The sequence below is a fragment of the Anomaloglossus baeobatrachus genome, chromosome 6 (genome assembly GCF_048569485.1).
Source record: "Anomaloglossus baeobatrachus isolate aAnoBae1 chromosome 6, aAnoBae1.hap1, whole genome shotgun sequence".
NCBI lineage: Eukaryota > Metazoa > Chordata > Amphibia > Anura > Aromobatidae > Anomaloglossus > Anomaloglossus baeobatrachus.
Genome location: NC_134358.1, coordinates 499,575,874 through 499,595,327, shown reverse-complemented (window position 1 = coordinate 499,595,327; position 19,454 = coordinate 499,575,874). Strand labels below are relative to the sequence as shown.

Sequence of the window (19,454 nt, the reverse complement as noted above, 5' to 3'; positions counted from 1 at the left end):
AAGTCAGGCTCCCAAGTGTTGCAAGAGAAAAGCTTTTTGATGTAGCTCAGTTTTATACCTTTTGCATAGCGGCACATGCAATTTACTAATTCATATCGTAATGCAAATTTCAGATACCCACACATCGTGGTATAAGTGCAGCCTGGCATTCCCCCCCAAAAAATACCATAAAAGTCCATTATCGCTTTATTGATCTCAGCCTTTCTTTAGCCTTGTAAACAATAATATTGACAAATATCACAGAATGTTGCAGAGTTCCGTTCATCTTTTGCTTCTTGCTTTGCCACCTCTAAGTCATCATAACTTTGTAAAACAGAGCACAAACTCAGCTCCTCGACATCGACCACAGCCCATACTTTAGGAAAGAAACAGAATATCCGATGCATAATACATTTTCCATCTTTTCAAGTGATCCCTTCAACGCAAACAACATTATACACTTGTCTTTCTGTATAGATCGATACATTGTATCAAGTGTCAAGAAACTGGACCAGGAAATAAATCCCTGACCTAAGGAATATTCTCCGACTCTCGTCTTAGATTCCTTTTTATCTATTGATTGCAAAGGACAATTATTTACCGTAATGAAATAAGAGAATCTTTTTGCTCTTTAGGAAAATGTTTACGTCTCTCTGGAGAAAGGAGTTCTAAGGAAATTGCTGATTCCCTGAACTGTTGGTGTGAATGGTGGATGTGAATATCTGTGCCATCTCCAATCTATTACTTGAAATACTATGTTCCAAGAATGACAAAAGTATTTTAGGAGTGATACCTTTATAGGCTAACCCAAAGAATGATATTAGCAAGCTTTCAGAGCACCAAGGGTCCTTCTTCAGGCTGAAATTACCAATGCTACAACTACAAAAGTTTACAAGGCAGCATCTCTAGAAATGGAGAGCGCCAGGTGCTAATGAGGAAGGTGACGAGCTCCAGACATCTCAGCCCCCTATGTGCATATGTCATGCGGAGCTTTGGATGAGCCCCCGTCTATAGTACATTCACTGGGAACTAGTTACAAAAGCCATTCAACAACTTCCAAAAGCCAAACCGCGACTCCCAGCCCCCTCGAAGAATGTATATAAGGAAACACAAGAAAGCTTAATTATCCAGCCTGCTATTCTGTAGCTATACATAATTGATGAAAAAAAAAATAAAAGATGCAATCTGTTAAAAATAGCAAACTCTAAAACTGCAGGCTCCGGAGCAGAGCGTAAAGCAGTGGTAATGGCACGGAGTGACTCAGGTGGTACTCTAGCATTCTCCGGTGCATGTCATTCCCAAACATTTCCCACGTAATAAAAGAAAGATCACATTGGTATTACCTGCTCTTGCTGCTGCTGCGATTTCCCTGAAGCATTCTGTTCTTTAGCTGTGGTCATGATCACCCCACTTGTACCCACCGCAGTGGTCTATGTGATGTTACCGTCTGCTTAAATGCCCCAAAGCCAACGAGCACGAGTTACTATTCCATCACAACAATCGTCAGCCGATTTCAATGCATATTAAAAAGAACCCATGCAAGGAAACGAAACACAAAATAACACAAGTCAAGGGAGATTAAAAGATGCAAGGCTCTTTACAATTAGCAACAGCCTCTGCATCACAGAAGCAATGATAACTGCTTGGCAACCTGCTACTGGCAGCAGCATAGCTTGGAGACAACCTAGCGATGTAGCCCCCCTCCTGCTTCCCTTTCTCCACTCCACCCCCTCCTCCTCTTTCCCTAGTCAGGCTCACGGAGCATGCACCAGCCCGCAGCCCTGCCAGCAGAAAGGTAGCAGCACAGCCTTCCCTTGTAGGACTGTTTCCCTGTCAGGGAGCGATCCAGATGTAAGGCACGGCCTCATTGGTTCCCACGGAATAGGCACACAGGACAGAGTTTAAGGCTACAACGTGCAATGTGCTTGCGAATTTTCTGTGCCATTTTATCACCCAGAGCCCAAAACGTCAAGTCGCGAAACTGGGATGAGGATGAAATGTTCAATGAAATCATGTGCACGGTGCACGAGGCTTCATATCAGTGCAGAAACGCCGGTTTATAGCTCGGTAGCCCCTGTAGGAACATCTCTACAAAGGCAGTTCTCATGTCAAAGTTTCAATCTTATTATATCTATGTGTTTGTTACATCATATTAGCTTTTTGTAGCTTTTATTAAATACAAGACAAAAAAAATTAAAGACGATTTTTTTTTATAAGGAAGGAGAGCAAAATATGATGTTATTTATTAGTAAACTAGAAGGTGGCCCGATTCTAACATATCGGGTAGTCTAGAATGTGTATGTAGGTTAGCAGATTGAATAATAAGGTAATGAATGGGCTGGATGGGTTAGGTTTAATTTAGTATTCTTATAATTGTTTATTGGTTTTAAAATGACAAACAACAGAAGGAACAGTTTTAATAGATGAGTTTAATGTTTAATGATGTCCATGGCTTGTAATGAAAGAAGGCCATGAACAGTATAAAGTTAAGTAAAAATATGCTGATGCTGTGATGTTCCCCAATGCTGGTATGTGCCTCCATCGTGGTGCAGCTACTATCCTGACATGTGCCCCCATCCTGCGGGGTAATGTGTGCGGGGGGCGTGAAGCTGAGCGGGGCCATGGCTCTGATGATGTCAGTGCCAGGGACTGCATGGCTGGGGACAGGTGACTATTCGTATGTGTGTGTGTGTGTTTTCAGTGTATACATGCGGAAAGCAGAGTTCGGGGGGGCGGAGCCGAGTGGGGTAAAGTGTGGGGGGCGGAGTGCGGGGGGCGGAGCCGTGTGGGGCCATCGCGCTGACGACGTCAGTGCTGGGGACTGCATGGTTGGGGACAGGTGACTATTCGTGTGTGTGTGTGTTCAATGTATACATGCGGAGGGCGGAGTGTGGGGGGGTTGGAGTCAAGTGGGGTAATGTGTGCGAGGGGGCAGAGGAGAGCAGTGTGTATACGTCGGCTGGGTTACCGGTGTGGACTCCCGGGGGTGCAGTACTCACCGGGGAGTCGGGGCTCCATATGGGTGCGGGGAGAAGTGTCGGGCGTCGTCCTGTCACGCCGTAGTTCAGGCTGTTCAGTTAGCTGAGCTGTTGGTCACAGGCTCCTTAGCACGCGCGGTGTGGCAATGGTTCATTTTGGAGCAAGACAGACAGACAGAAGGAATAAGGCAATTATATATATAGAGAGATAGATATTGTGTCGCTTGTTATTTAACGTTCATATTTAGATACTTTTTAGCAATTTTTGTATCCCAAGAAGCCAGCAATTTCAAGGGGATCTGTAGTCTCACAATTCTCTGATATGTAATTAAGACATCATTATCTATCCTTATGTTAATGGAGAACTGGGAGCTGCGACCCCTGAGGATGACCCACCATGCCCTAGTCATTAATTCATGTTAATAGTATTCAGGCATCTGAAGCAGAAACAAAGTTTGATCTAAGCATTAACAAAGGAACCTCAAGTTATAAGATATGAATGTGAAGAACCCTTTCAAATTCAGGAACCGAAGACTTCAGAAACTCTTTTCATTCAAAATCCAAGGACCCCTTTACACAGGGAAATCAAAGAGCCTCTTTGAGCCCTAAAAGTGGTGTTCTTCTTTAATTTTTAGTAACTGAAGTTACAGAAAGTCTCATGTGTACCGAAGGCAGAGAGCCCCTTTAATTTCTTAAATATGAAACCCCTTAAATTTCTGAGGCTAGTAAAGAAGCAATCAACCCTTTTATTTTTAAGAGCCACAGAACCTTACTGAGTCCTGAAACGAGCTGAACACTTTAAAATTTGAAATGCGTGAAAAAAAAACCTACATTTTTTGAAGACATAAAACTCATTTTGAAACAGGTTTGGAAACTGGAAAATCTCTAGAGGTTCTGAAACCAGAGTATCCTTTTAATGACATTTTCCAGGTGATTTAAATTAAGGAGCTATCCTTAGGATGGGTCATCTATATCTGATTGGTGGAGATCGGTCACCCCTACCTGGCACCCCAAATGATCAGCTTTTTGCTGCTCCTGCAAAGGCTGGATATGTAGAAAGTTTTAACATTACAGATCATTAAAAAGAACCTGCTACCAGATTTGACGACCACAAGGTCCAGCCGCCACCCCTGAGCTCTTATATACAGCACTCCAGAATACTGTATATAAGAGCCCAGGCTGCTTTGTAGAATGTAAATAACACTTTTATAAAACTCACCTATTGCTGTCACTGTTCTCCAGTCCAGCACCTCCTCTCTGCGGCGATCACCATCCCCCTTCTTCTGAGGCCCATGTGTATAACGCATCCAACGTCATCCAGACAGGCTGGCATTGAGGTCCTGCGCATGTGCTTTTTGATCTTCCCTGCTGAGGGCAGATCAAAGTATTGTAGTGCGCCTGCAGATGTAGGGCAGATCAAAATGTGCCTGCGCAGGACCACAATGTCAGCCTGTGTGGATGATGTTCGCGTTTCATCCACACTGGGTTGGGTAGAAGGAAGGACAGAGATCACAGCAGAGAGGAGGCGTCGGACCGGAGAGCAGCGACACCTAATGGATTGGGTGAGTATAATAAAGATGTTTTTTATGTTATACAGAGCGGCGTGGACTCTATAGTCACCTAATCTGGTGACAGGTTCCCTTTAATTGTCCAGTGACCATTGTCATAATTTCCACCTCAGCTTTTATTACTTGAGAATGACCATTAGGGCTCTGACGAGGGGCAAGCACCCCGAAACACCGTGTCTGCAAATTGGGATTCTGATCTGGCTTATATATCCTGAGTCATATTGCAAAGGATTGTTGAAAATCCACTTGTGACTTTTAGGATCGCTACTTCCAATAGGTGGCGCTGTGCTAGAGTTTGTCTCCTTTACTGGAGAGACAATTTGAATATTTCCCAGAGGGGCATTGCAGCTATATGTCCCCTTACCTGGCAGCCAGACTGGCTTGCAAAGTCTCCTTAAGGAGAATAGTGTTCCCCCGTGGTCCCCACATAGCTTTCTCATGAGCCAGATCAGACACCCCCATACTTTGCACTGACGAGGGGCAAGCACCCCGAAACACCGTGTCTGCAAATTGGGATTCTGATCTGGCTTATATATCCTGAGTCATATTGCAAAGGATTGTTGAAAATCCACTTGTGACTTTTAGGATCGCTACTTCCAATAGGTGGCGCTGTGCTAGAGTTTGTCTCCTTTACTGGAGAGACAATTTGAACATTAGGGCTCAGTCATACTTCCACTTTTCGCGTATCAGCATCATGAGTGTTTTCACAGATACCGTTCATAGCTATTATAATCTATGGGTTTGTCCACATGTCCATGATTTTTTGCTAACCAAGTGGTGCCATCATAATTGCCGAAACGTGCAATATTGATCTGAATGTCAGATCAAACTTGCCAATGAATATATATGAGTTTGTGAAAATATCTGACAGCTCTGGATGCAATCAGTGTACTGTCCGATTTTCCTAAACTGTTAGGTTAGGAGAAGTTGGGGTAACTTTTTTCTTCATATGCGAGAAAAACTGATGAAAACTGGACCAAACTCAAATTAAAGAAGGATGACACTTTTGATGAAAATTGCTGAAAAAACTCTTTTGTTCTTGTATGTAAAAAAGAAAACCCTGAAGGTGACTATTCTGTTTATATCCGGCCACCATCAAAGCTGCAAACAGCGGCTCAGTGGGGATGCTGGCTGTCCGAACAATCAGTATTGATAGCCGATTCTAAGGCGGGCTTTGCACGTTGCGACATCGCAAGCCGATGCTGCGATGTCGCACGCGACAGTCCCCGCCCCAGTCGCAGGTACGATATCTTGTGATAGCTGCCGTAGCGAAAATTATCGCTACGCCAGCTTCACATGCACTCACCTGCCCTGCGACCGTCGCTCTGGCCGGCGACCCGCCTCCTTCCTAAGGGGGTGGGTCGTGCGGCGTCATAGCGACGTCACACGGCAGGCGGCCAAGAGCGGCGGAGGGGCAGAGATGAGCAGGATGTAAACATCCCGCCCACCTCCTTCCTTCCATAGCCGCCGGCGGCAGGTAAGGTGATTTTCCTCGCTCCTGCGGCTTTACACACAGCGATGTGTGCTGCCGCAGGAACGAGGAACTACATCGTACCTGTCGCGGCACCGGCATTATGAAAATGTCGGAGTCTGCAACGATGATACGATAACGACGCTTTTGCGCTCGTTCATCGTATCATCTAGGATTTACACACTATGACATCGCAAGTGACGTTGGATGTGCGACACTTTCGATTTGACCCCACCGACATTGCACTTGCGATGTCGTAGTGTGCAAAGCCGCCCTAAGGATAACTATTCAATATCATATGCCTGAAAAATCCCTTTAAGTTCTGAAACTTCAAAAAAATCTTACTTCTGAATCCAGAGAACTATATTATATTTTAGAGACATAGTACGATAATTATGTTCTCAAACTGGTGGTGAGTTTTCAGTCTCAGGACTGAAGGGATGTTCAATCATTTTCATGTGGATTATGTAAAGTTAAATGTTTCTGTTTTATCACTAAGCAATAAAAAATGTTATCAGTGAGCTTTTGGGTGAACCTCAAGTATGCAATAAGCCTGTCCCCAGGAACTTTTTAGTGTAAAAAGTATTATCCAAAGCTCACAATTAGTGATGACTCAATGATGAGCGAGCATATTCGATCTAGCATCAGGGTGCTCAGGCACGCTCACTAACTTGATTGAGTATTCCATATGCTCGAGTGAAGGCTTGAGGTCATGCCCCGCATGTTTCTGAACTGTTAGACAGCCAATCACGGTAATGCCATAGCCATGATGACTACTGGCATTACTGAGATTGGCCAACCACATTGAGTCATTGGGTCTTATAGAAAACTGGGTGTGCTATACTCAGCACACTGTCCTATGGAAGCAGTTCATGCAGGGTTGATGTAGGAGAAAGAGCTTAGATTAGAGCAAGGTTTCTCCATGTACATTCTGAGGTGGCTGGAGACTGATATTTTTAGCTAGGAAGGGCCAAATAACCATGGTCCTTCTCAGTGTGATAGTAACAGCCCACAGCTGTCTGCTTTACCTTGGCTGTTGATCAAAAAAAGGGTGGACGCCACATCATTTTTTTAATTATTTACTTCCCAGCAGTGACCTGTGTGTCAGAGGAGAATCCATGTGTCTTCCTATGCTGGTTAGTGCTCACTCATCAGTACTGACATTTCTTTTATAATTGATATATTTCTTTATGCTAGTACAGTAATATAACAATTTTTCTTCCTTTGCTGTTCTTTACAGTCACACAAATCAGTCTCTATCAAAAAAGGGAAAGTAATTCAGGCAATAACAATATAATAAAGAATTGATGAAAAATATTATCCCTTAGATAAATACAGAAATATCTCCAGAAAAAATGGAATGCCACTGAAAAAACAGGGATTTACCCATTTTGGATTTCAGTTTGCTTACAGGATTGCATTAGTTTTTCTTTCTCCATGATAGTAAATGAGAGAATGGGTTTTATGATCAAATTATATAAATTTCCCACGTGTATCTGACTATTGTGATTTATTAATGAACACATTACAGCATGTTGCTGCCTTGACCTGCTGTTCTTATATGGATCATATGGATCATATCTGACAGAGGTTTATTATATCAATTGAATGTAGATCCATACTCATTATGCCGATATTAACCTTTATCAGCGCTAACCTCAGAGATTTTATTGCGGTAAAATACCTTTAATCCAGCATCTAATGATCCAGAGTTTCCAGTGATACATTATTCATGAAGGCTATTATTGGATATAAGGTGAGAACATATATAAAACTTGATGGACAGTCAGCAACTAATCAAAGGAGGCTTAACATAGGAAGGGAGGTGGCAAAGTTGTGAAAACCGTTGTAAAATTGCAACGATAGAGCATTTAATTATTCAGAATGCACAGGGAACAGCATGACATCCATTGGTAAGCATTGTGCACAGAGGTCAATGTCTAAATTGCAACTGAGAATTTTTGGTTATCGTAGGTTGAGGGCAAACTTTATTAAGACCTTGGAGAGTTGTAAATTGCAATACAATTACTTAAAGTGGTTGTCCACTACTTTAACATTGATGGCCTATCCTTATGATAGGCCATCAATGTCTGATCAACCGGGAATCGATGCCCGATGTCCTCACCGATCAGCTGTTCTTGGTGCTAGCTGCTCAATTCGGGAGTTGCCCCATCTGTTGATAGTGGCCGCGGCCAGGTACTACACATTCACCTCTCATTCAAATCTAAAGGAGATGGATGTAAAGTATCCGTTCGCGGCCGCTATCAGAAAACAGAGCAGTTCTGGAACTGTGTATTTTTTGCTGCTGCCGGGACCAAGAACATCTAATTGGTGGAGGTGCCGGGTATCGGGCCCCTCTAATAGCCCATCAATGTAAAAGTAGTAGATAACCTCTTTAAAGTCCTTTATTTTTTGGTGGGTGGACTGCATGCCCTAAAAAAAAATATATAAAAAAGAAAAAAAAAAGCTGATCAACCCTTCTAATTAAAAGGCACCTTTTTCCAATGACACATAATTTATGAAAATAATTGTAAACAAGAGCAGAGAGCAACAAATCTAAGACTTGATAGGTCGGGATCTAACCTAAATTTTACAGTTTTGAACAATATGGTGATCAGTTCTAGGTCATTTTGGGGTCCCAGAGAGAAAAGAAAAAGGTTATAAAATCCCTCTGTTGCATCATCCATTTTTTTTTTCCATGGACACATTATTGCCATATTGACAGGCAATTGGGATTGGAGGTGGAAATACCCTATTTTTGGATTATAAGACGCATTTTTTTTTTTTTTCAAAAAAATTGAGAGGAAAGTGACAGGTGCGTCTTATAATCCAAATGCACCTTACCAGGATGTGGTGGAGAGGGGTCGTATGAGGCAGGGGCAATGCTGGAGCCTGCGGGGCACTGTGTTGGGGCCTGCAGGGTGCTGTGATGCGGTGTTGTGGACTGTTGCGCTGCGAGCGATGAGGCAGGGGCATCTTGAAAATATCGGCAGTGCGGGCTTCAAATAATGGTGCCTGGAGGCGGCACATGCACAGATGGAGATCTCGGCTCAATATCTCATCTGTACACGTGCCTCCTCCGTCCCATGGTCTCCAAGCAGAAGACTTAAGGAAAATGGTGCCCAGATATGGCAAAGGGCGCAGATGAGATCTCAGCTTGTCATTGAGCTTATAGCTCAATCTGTGCAAGCGCTGACTCAGGGTGCCATTTCTTTGAAGCCCACACCGCCGACAGTTTCTGGAAGTTGCCTACCTCACAGCATCTCGGACACCCACCAGCTGCACCGCCCACACCATCGACCTGCTCCACCACCGCCCTGCCTCCTGTGACCCCGCTCCACCTCCACCACTGCTGCCATTTCCCCGGTAAGACACCACCGGATTGTAAGATGCACCCCTTTTTTTACCTTTTTATCCTCTAAATTTGGGGTGCATCTTATAACCTGGTGCATCTTATAAACCGAAAAATACGTTAAATGTAAAAATCACTTGGTCAGTAACCATAAACACGGGGGCTATGAAATAGGAAGACATTTTCTAGGACCGTAGTAGGCATTGTCCTAAAAATATTTGTATATGAAATAATGGAAAAATAGTTGGACAGTCCCATTGGGTGAAGAGAGTGTCATGATGGCAATCTGGGCACAAAGCGGCAGCATTGGTTGGTTTGGTATAATAAAGAAACCTATTCAGAATATTTTCCAATGTAAATTAAATGGAGATGAAGCAGGGAACAGATATGGGCTTATGTGCAAAAGATGAGATTAAGTACTAAGTGTCATAACAATGTGGAAAGGTTTTTTTTCCTTCTAGAATTAGAAACCTTGAATTATCATGCAGAGGATCTACATATATGACCTGCAGCAAAGATGATTTCAGGCCCGTGTATAACCGCAGAGCCTCAGGAAACTTCACAAGAATCAAAGGATAAACATATAAAAAAGAAGATATCCAGACATCTGATTAGTTCTCAGATATACTTGTCCCTGAGGTTCACTAGTCATTGTTGTTATAAAATTCCGTATATCAACAAGTCATACAATGAGATAAAGTGTGAACTGTTTGCCTAGGAATAGCCACAAGTTTCTGATAAATATGTCAGCTAATAGGCTGTAATGTCATATCACACTTCTATAAGGAGTAAATTGCTATGATTCATCCATTATTACCGAATGTAGGAGCTCAGGAGGCAATATTCAAGATGGTGACATTAGAACTGCAGTATATGCTGAGCTTGTGAAAGTAACACATGCGTTGCCTTAAAATAGATTCTCATATGGGTATATATACTGTATGCAACATGTTCTATCGAAAGTGTAAAATATGAAGCTGTAGCTGCAGTCTGGTAAATACTAGATCCTTCTACAGAAAATCTGTGCACATTGGTATGACTGGCTGCAGTGGTCACATCTCAGTGTTCGGATGTCGTTGCAGCAGGAAGTACAAGGACTGGTGACGCCTGACGCGTTTCAAACAAAGTTCTTACTCATGCCTATGATTAAGAACTTTGTTCAAAACACATCAGCATTTAGGGGCTGCATCCCCACATGAATTTTTGATTCTTGACATGGAAATAAAATATTGAAGTTTTTAATGAAGAGACGCCTGGTGCCGGAATGTTCTTTTCTCTTTCATTATTGCTAAGGAGTGGTTCCAGCTACTTGTTCCTGGCACCTGTGTTCCTTGAATTCCGGTGAGGCACTACTTATCCTTTTCCCTGCTCCTACTTAGTTGTTACAAAGATTGGTGGACAGCATTGGACTGGCTACCGGAGGAATCTCCAGTAATTCCAGGCCTGGATTCAGGTACCTGCATTGGACTCCAGAGCTCTCGCCTGAGCTCCGGCGTGCAGCCGAGACTGTACCGCGAGCGCCGAGTGATTGATTCCCCGGCGCTTGCGGTTCAGTTCATGTCAGCTGCAGACAGGCCGGGCTGATCTGCGGTGCTCTCACCTGAACTTCGGAGATCAGACAGGCCTGTCTGCAGCTGTCATGAACTGAACCGCAAGCGCCAGGGGAATCAATCACTCGGCGCTCGTGGTGCAGTCTAGGCTGCAGTCTGGAGCTCAGGTGAGAGCTCCGGAGTGCAATGCAGGTACCTGAATCCAGGCCTGGCATTACTGGAGATTCTTCCGGTAGTCAGTCCGGCGCTGCTGATGGACCACAAATGGGAGCAGCAGGGTTGGAAAGGGAGTTTTCTAGAGTGCATCATGTATTTTTTTATCATTTTTTCTGTTTCCTAAAAAAATTAGACATGATAGTAACCAATGGAAATCCCCTGCAGCTCCTGTTCGATGCTTACTTGGCCCATGCTGGTCTATGTTTCCTATACTCCTCCTCAATATGCATTGAAAATGACTTCTTATATAGTCACTGTTCTCAGTGGTGACCTGCAACGGTCATTCATTTTCTCCATGGGTATTATGGACCATTTTGTGTTGTGTCAAGGACGGAACCAGGAAGCACAGACCAAAAGGTACATGGTAGAATGAAAACTGTAGGTTAGAGAGAGTATTCCTTTATATACTTTTTTTGCTAAATAGTTAATGTTGTTTCAGCAAATTTTGCATATGTCAATAAAACAAATGAATATAACAATCTTTGTAATGTATACTACCAGAAAAATATGCTTCTTTGTCCACTAAGGAGCCACTTTTTCCGTCACCCACAAGCTTTGTAAACTCATCATCCACTATGAAGAAAATATTTAAAATCCCTTAAAGCAAATGTATTTCATTTCAGTTGAAAACTGTAGGATATGTTGTATTATGGCCAGAAATACAGTTATACCTCACATACAGAAATGGCAGCTTATGTTGGAAAACCATCTGAAACAACAGGTACTCTTTAAGCAATGAGACATTTTAAAAAGATATACTGTATTTCAATATATATATATATACATACACGAGCGCACACACAGTGGGTAAAATAAGTATTTTCTACACTGCCGTTTTTGCAAGTTTTCCCACCTACAAAGAATGGAAAGATCTGTAATTGTTATAACAGGTACACTTCAATTGTGAAACAATCCCCTAAATAAATCCAGAAAATCCCATTTGTATGATTCTTAAATAGTTAATATGCATTTTATTGCATGAAATAAGTATTTGATCCCCTACCAATCAGCAAGAATTCTGTCTCTCATAGACCTGATATTTTTTCTTTAAGACGCCCTCCTACTCTGCACTCATTACCTATATTAATTACACTTGTTTGAACTTGTAAGGCTGCTTTCACACTACGTTTTTTTAACATGCGTCTTGAACATTTTTTTAATGCAAAAACGGATCCAGTGCAAATGCGTTTTCATTTCAATGCATTTGCAATGGACTTGCGTCAACATGCACTCACATGCGTTTGCGTGCGTTATAGTGAGGATCCAACGACTTGCAGTTTTTTAACTTTTTTCAAAAACGCTACTTGTAGCGTTTTTGAGCTGCATCCAAATACTATTTTTCACTGGATCCTGACTATACTGCACGCAAACGCATGTGAATGCTGACATGCTGATAGACATGATCCTGCTTGCTCTACTGAGCATGCCCAGAAACCAGCCTGGCGTGATCAGTCTCTCTCTCCCCCTCCCACTAACCCTCTCCCTCTATCCCCCTCCCTCTGTTCACAACCTCTCTCTCCTCTCTCTCTCCCCTGCCTGAGAGCGGCGGACGCTCGTAACCAAGGTAAATATCGGGTAACCAAGCAAAGCGCTTCGCTTAGGTACCCGATGTTTACCTTGGTTACGTGTGCAGGGAGCAGGCAGCCCGGCTCCTAGCAGCTACGGACGCTTGTAACCAAGGTAAATATTGGGTATCCAAGAAAAGCACTTCGCTTAGTTACCCGATGTTTACCTTGGTTACCAGCGTCTGCAGCTGTCAGATGCCGGCTCCCAGTCTATCCCGTTCAGTTCCCCTCACTCCCGATCACATGACTTCAAAGCCCGCCCATAAACTTCAAGTGGCAGGATCCTGCAAAATAACACATGCGTTTGCATGCTTTTTTTTTGTAAAAACAGGATCCACTTTTACAGCAAAAAAACGTTCATGATGCATGTTAAAAAAACATAGTGTGAAAGCAGCCTAACCTGTGTAACAGTGTGTCCCTCCCCAGCCTGTGCTAATGGTGTAATAGTCTGTCTCTCCTTGACTGTCCTGTATGTACTACTGGTGGGGGATTGTTTGTTCTTCTCTGCATGGGACTTCTCCAATCCACAACTTGGTAAACAGAACAAAGCCAGGAGTCTAAAGTCCATTCATGTATCAAATGTCATAAAATGTCCAGGCAGAGTTGGGCCCACCTTAGGGGCTGATCCCAGGAGAGAAGAACAATGAGACCCATGTTAGGTCAGTTAGTTGGATCTCGGCTGGAGAAGGACTAGGATTTATAGCTGAGGCTGGATCCTTGAGCATGTGTATGGACTGTCGCAGATTGGAGATCAGTGACCACGAGGGATTGTGTTTTGTTGTTCACCCTGTTGGACTCAAGGAACTCATATAAGGACCATTGCCATATTTTCCCTGGCATTGGAATACCGGGAGGTGCCCCTGGATCTTTTGTTTTGTTGTGGACTCCTTGCAGACTTTAAGGATTTATATTTATGTTTGGTGCTTTATCTTTGTGGTTCCAATAAAGCCCTTTGGATTGTTCCTTGGCCTGGCGTCCCTCACTGCTCTGTCGCATACCCCGTCACAACCTGTATAAAAGACACCTGTCCATACACTCAATCAATCACACTGCAACCTCTCAACCAAAGACAAGAACAAAGAGCTGTCTAAGGACACCAGGGATAAAATGTTACAGGACAACAGGCAAGAAGCTTGGTGAGAAGACAACTGTTGACATAATAATTAGAAAATGAAGAAACACAAGGTGACTGTCAATCTTGGTCTGGGGCTCCATGCAAGATCTCGCCTCCTGGGGTATGCATGATTCTGGGAAAGGTCCTGAATCCGTCCAGAACTACATGGGAGGATCTGGTCAATGACCTGAAGAGAGCTGGGAGCACAGTCTCAAAGATTACCATTAGTAACACAGTACGCCATCATGGATTAAAATCCTGAAGTGCATTCACGGTACCCAGGCTCACACCAGCACATGTCCTGGCTCATTTGAAGCTCACCATGACCATCTGTATGATCCAGAGGAGGCATGAGAAAAGGTCATGTAGTTATATGAGACCAAAATAGAACTTTTTGTTATCAACTCCTCTAGCTGTGTTTGGACAAAAAAGAAGAATGAGTACAACCCCAAAAACACTGACCCAGCCATGAAGTATGGAGGTGGAAACATCATACTTTGGGGATGCTTTTCTGCAAAGGCGACTGGATGACTGCACCATATTGAAAGGAAGATGAATTAAAGGGCCACACAAGAAACATACCATCATGGATAAAACTAATGAGCTATCTCAAAACCTTTGCAACCTTATTGCTGCAAAAAATAATGGGTTAAAAAAGAATTTGCAAACTACTGAAGGTTCAAGTGAACACTGTTAGGGTCATAATTCATAATTTCACTATAAATCAACCACAACCAGGTGCTTCCTACACAATTTCAGACAGGGGAGTGAAGCTAATTATCAGAAGAGTTGTCCAAGAACCACCTGTGAAGATCTAAAGAAAGACCTGGAATCAGCAGGTACAATTGTTTCAAAAAAACAATAAGTGATGCACTCACCCTCCATGGTCTGTATACACGCTCAACACGCAAGACTCCATTACTGAACAAAAAAACATTTTCAAATGTGTTTAAAGTTTACTCAACAACATTTAGACAAGCCTGCGAAATCCTGGAAGAATGTAGTTCGGTCAGATGAGAGCAAATTGAATTCTTTGGATGTCATATTTCACAACAAGTTTGGAGGTCAAAAGGTGCTGCATATCACATCAAGAACACTACCAAACCAACAGTGAAGTTTGGAGATGAGAATATTATGGTGTGGGGCTATTTTTCAGCATACGGCACTGACAAAGTTCATTTGATTGAAGGAAGGACGAATGAATAAATGCACTGAAACATTCTCGAGAAAAATCTGCTGCCATCTACAAGGATCATGAAGATAAAATGAGGGTGGACATTTCAGCAAGACAATGATCCCAGGCACACAGCCAAGGAAACTCTCAATTGGTTTCAGAGAAAGAAAATAAAGTTGCTAGAATGGCCGAGCCAATCACCTGACCTGAATCCAATAGAAAATTTATGGAAGGAGCTAAAGCTCAGAGTTCATAGAAGGAGCCCACAGAACCTTCAAAATTAGAACAGCGTTTGGATGGAAGAATGGCCCAAAATCAGACCTGAGCAATGCATGAGACTAGTTTCTCCATAGTGTAGGCATCTTGAAGCTGTCATCACCAATAAAAGTTTTTGTACAAAGTATTAAATACATTGCAGTAAGTGAGTACAATACTTATTGCCTGTGTCATGTCTCATTATTAGACATATCTTAAATTATGGACATGTGTCGTTTGATTTCTTTGCCTTTGTGGATGGATTGGATGGATTGTTATCAACATTTGTTGAGAAATTCATGTCAATAGCACTTTTAGAAATATATTTACTTAGAAAATTGTTGACCTGTTAAATTCTTATTTCACCTGCTGTATGTGTATTTATACTGGCTAGACAGCCGCTTCCACAACAAATGAGTTATCTCTAGATCAAAATGCTGCAAGTGTTTTAAACCCATTAAAAGCAGGTAAAGGATCAGCTACACAAGGCAGGTTTGTGGATGCATTAATAAAAGTGGTTTGAAAATATCTATCTGTAAATAACAAAATGAAGGCATCAAAGAAAACGTGAATAATGGTCAGCTAAAGTAAAACTGCGCACAGATGAATCATGTACAGCTGGTTAGGTTATTTTACGATCTTACATTTCAGAAGTCTGCTCTTCAATAGATAGTCTCATGCCTTTTACACAATATTTATCCCTTTACATAATTTTATATATATATATATATGTATATATATATACAGTGTGTCGACCTATATCATGTCCACCGCCATTAACTTGAGAACGGCGGCAGCTATAGGAATAGGAGTGGTGTCTATGTATAGTACAGTAGCCATGCGCTACCCAATGAAACCACCTATACCGCCACCTGGTGGAAAACAACGGAGTTAGTATTTTTATTTCGAAAACGGAACGAGATAGAGAAAAAAAGTGAATTACAAAGTTGTAGGGCATCATCAATTCAATACGAATTGACATCTTGCATACAGAAATGCTATGATTAGAACGTGTAAAGCGCACAAGGCTGCGGACGTGAAGCGATACCTCATGGAGACCTTCCTACAAGTCATTGGGTATGGTGGCTGTGTGGAGTGGTCTCCAAGCTCACCTGACCTGACCCCATTGGACGTCTTTCTGTGAGGTCACATCAAACAGCAGATGTATGCAACCCCCTCCACCAACATTGCAGGACCTACGACGACGTATCACAGATGCTTGTGCAAACGTGTCACCTACCATATTACACAATGTGCAGCAAGATACAGTATGCTGTCCAGAGTCCAGATGTGCATTGCAGCTGACGGGGGCCACTTTGAGCATCAAAGTTAAATGAGCTTCATATGCGTGACCTGCATGCAATGTTTTGCGGGGGTCATGGGTTTCATAGCATAGCATTTCTGTATGTAAGGTGTTGATTCGTATTGAATTGATGATGCCCTACAATTTTTTTATTCACTTTTTTTCTTTATCTCGCTCAATTTTCGAGATAAAAATGCTAACTCCGTTGTTTTCCACCAGGTGGTGCTATAGGTGGTTTCATTGCATAGCGCATGGCTACTTTACTATGCCTAGAAACTACCTCTATTTCTATAGCTGCCACCGTTCTCAAGTTAATGGCGGAGGACAGGGTATGTGTGGACACACTGTATATATATATATATATATATATATATATGATCCACAATGAAGAGATGAAAGGTCGCACTCCAAAGGTCGAATAAAATATTTTTCTTTTTATTCCACGATCACATCAGGGGTACAGGTAGTGAGGGAGGATGAGGGTGTGCCACGTCGGACGACGGCAGCCGTTTCGCAAGTAACCTTGCTTCTACGGGTCCAGTGCATGCAAAGGTGCTGCATCCACCCTTAAATAACAGGTGAATTGGGTGCAGCATCCTTGCGTGAATGAAGTGCAAATTAAAAACATATACCAGCTGCACATGTATCAAATTCACATAGAAACTTATTACATATCAATTCCAAAATGGATTATAAATAATCGTAACATACATGGGTATAGTTAGAGTAAAAAATTAAATATAGTGTTCATTATAGTTTAACCAGAGACATCTCAAAAAACACTATAAAAAACAGGTTTATAGGAGAAAAAAAAAAAAAAAAAAAAAAAAAACAGCATTATAGGAACACTGACAAATCATTTTTGTCGTTCAGGCCAAGAGGACCGAGAGCATTTAAGTCTATAATCAATCTTGATTCCTTTCTAAGTAAAGAACGGTGCATATCACCTCCAGTGGGACAGGGATTAATTTTTATTACGCCTGCAAATTTTAAAAGGCGTGGATTACCACTATGATGTTCCTGCATATGGGCAATTAAACGTGGAGAACCTATCCCGGAGGTTATAGACTTAAAATGCTCCCTAAATCGAACATATAAAGGCCGAATTGTTTTACCTATATAATATTTTTGACAGGGGCAAAAAATAACATACACCAGATAATTGGACTTACATGTGATAAGATCTTTTATTTTGAATAGCTCAGTACCAATTTTTAAAGTGTCTCCTGTACAATGATATTCACAAAAGGGGCAGCCGCCGCACCTATGGTTTCCTTTGATTTTATTTCGGTCTAACCACGTACCTAGTTTGGGTGTAGTAATACGATTATTTATCAGAACATCTCCTATGTTTTTGCATCGCCTATATGAAATCAAAGGACCCTCGTTTGTCATTTCACAGAGATCCTTGTCTTTATTAATTAAATGCCAGTGTTTTTTGATGCTTGATTTTATTGCATCATACATAGAATTAAATTTAAAATTAAAAACGCATCTATTTGAACTTTCGATTTTTGTTTTTTTCGAAATGGCATTTACATTTTTATTCTTATTTCCACTTTTATTTTTGTATTCTTTATTCTTATTTTTATCATTTGGATCATAATTTAAGGATTTTTCGAAGGCAGAATTGATAACTGATATGGGATATCCTCGTTCTAATAGACGTTTTTTCAAGTCTGATGCTTCTATTCCCAGGTGTAGAATACCTCTTCCAGGAAAAAATCTGGTTGTTTTCGTAGTCTAACTTATCTCTGATAAATTTTTCTTTTTTATTTTCTTTAATCAAAGTTTGGTATGGTAAAAGTTTTTTGTCTAATCTTGATAAGAAAGTGTTCCATGCTTCTTTTGAGATGCGACTTTCCATTTCTTGTCTCAGTTTTAATAATTCATTAGTAATTTTTAGATGTTCCTCTTGGTTTTTTTTGAGTACAATGTCCAGAAAGCGCAATGAGCATTCTTGCTGTATATTGTCCCATTCTTTTTTAAAAAATAAATCATCTTGATAAAAAGATATATTTTTTGAGATGCGTAGACCTCTAGGGACTCGTCCACTTTCTTGATAAGATTTAAGTGACTGTACTGTCCAAAACAAGCTGGTCTCCTTTTCGGCCAGATTGAAAATTTTTTAAGCTCTAAATTCTTAGTGCCCATGATTTCTATGTTCACTTTATCATTACAGCTGGTAAAAAAAATTGGACTTTTTAGATGTCACACTCAGTATATCGGATGGTATTATTGACAGACAAGTATATAGAAAACCAACTGCAGTGAACACCCTGCTGCATTTTAATAGTGCGCACCCCTCCCATACAAAGAGAGCCCTTCCATATGGACAATTTTTGCGGCTAAAAAGAGTACATAATAATTCTGAAACCTTTCTGCATCAAGCATCAGACTTGAAAAAACGTCTATTAGAACGAGGATATCCCATATCAGTTATCAATTCTGCCTTCGAAAAATCCTTAAATTATGATCCAAATGATAAAAATAAGAATAAAGAATACAAAAATAAAAGTGGAAATAAGAATAAAAATGTAAATGCCATTTCGAAAAAAACAAAAATCGAAAGTTCAAATAGATGCGTTTTTAATTTTAAATTTAATTCTATGTATGATGCAATAAAATCAAGCATCAAAAAACACTGGCATTTAATTAATAAAGACAAGGATCTCTGTGAAATGACAAACGAGGGTCCTTTGATTTCATATAGGCGATGCAAAAACATAGGAGATGTTCTGATAAATAATCGTATTACTACACCCAAACTAGGTACGTGGTTAGACCGAAATAAAATCAAAGGAAACCATAGGTGCGGCGGCTGCCCCTTTTGTGAATATCATTGTACAGGAGACACTTTAAAAATTGGTACTGAGCTATTCAAAATAAAAGATCTTATCACATGTAAGTCCAATTATCTGGTGTATGT

The 19,454-nt window shown here is 41.4% G+C and overlaps 1 protein-coding gene across 3 annotated transcripts in view; it reads right to left on the bottom strand.

Annotated features, from left to right (window-relative positions):
• Positions 1-19,454, bottom strand: part of DPP6 (dipeptidyl peptidase like 6) — a 1,510,443-nt gene that overhangs the window by 930,884 nt on the left and 560,105 nt on the right. Inside the window, exon 1 of one of the 3 annotated variants that reach the window (XM_075315435.1) lies at positions 1,323-1,666. The exons of the other annotated variants lie outside the window; for them this stretch is intronic. Within the exon in view, the coding sequence (XP_075171550.1) occupies positions 1,323-1,379 (57 nt within the window). The 5' untranslated portion in view covers positions 1,380-1,666. Of the gene's footprint in view, positions 1-1,322; positions 1,667-19,454 lie in introns of those variants that run through there. 3 annotated transcript variants of the gene reach the window in all.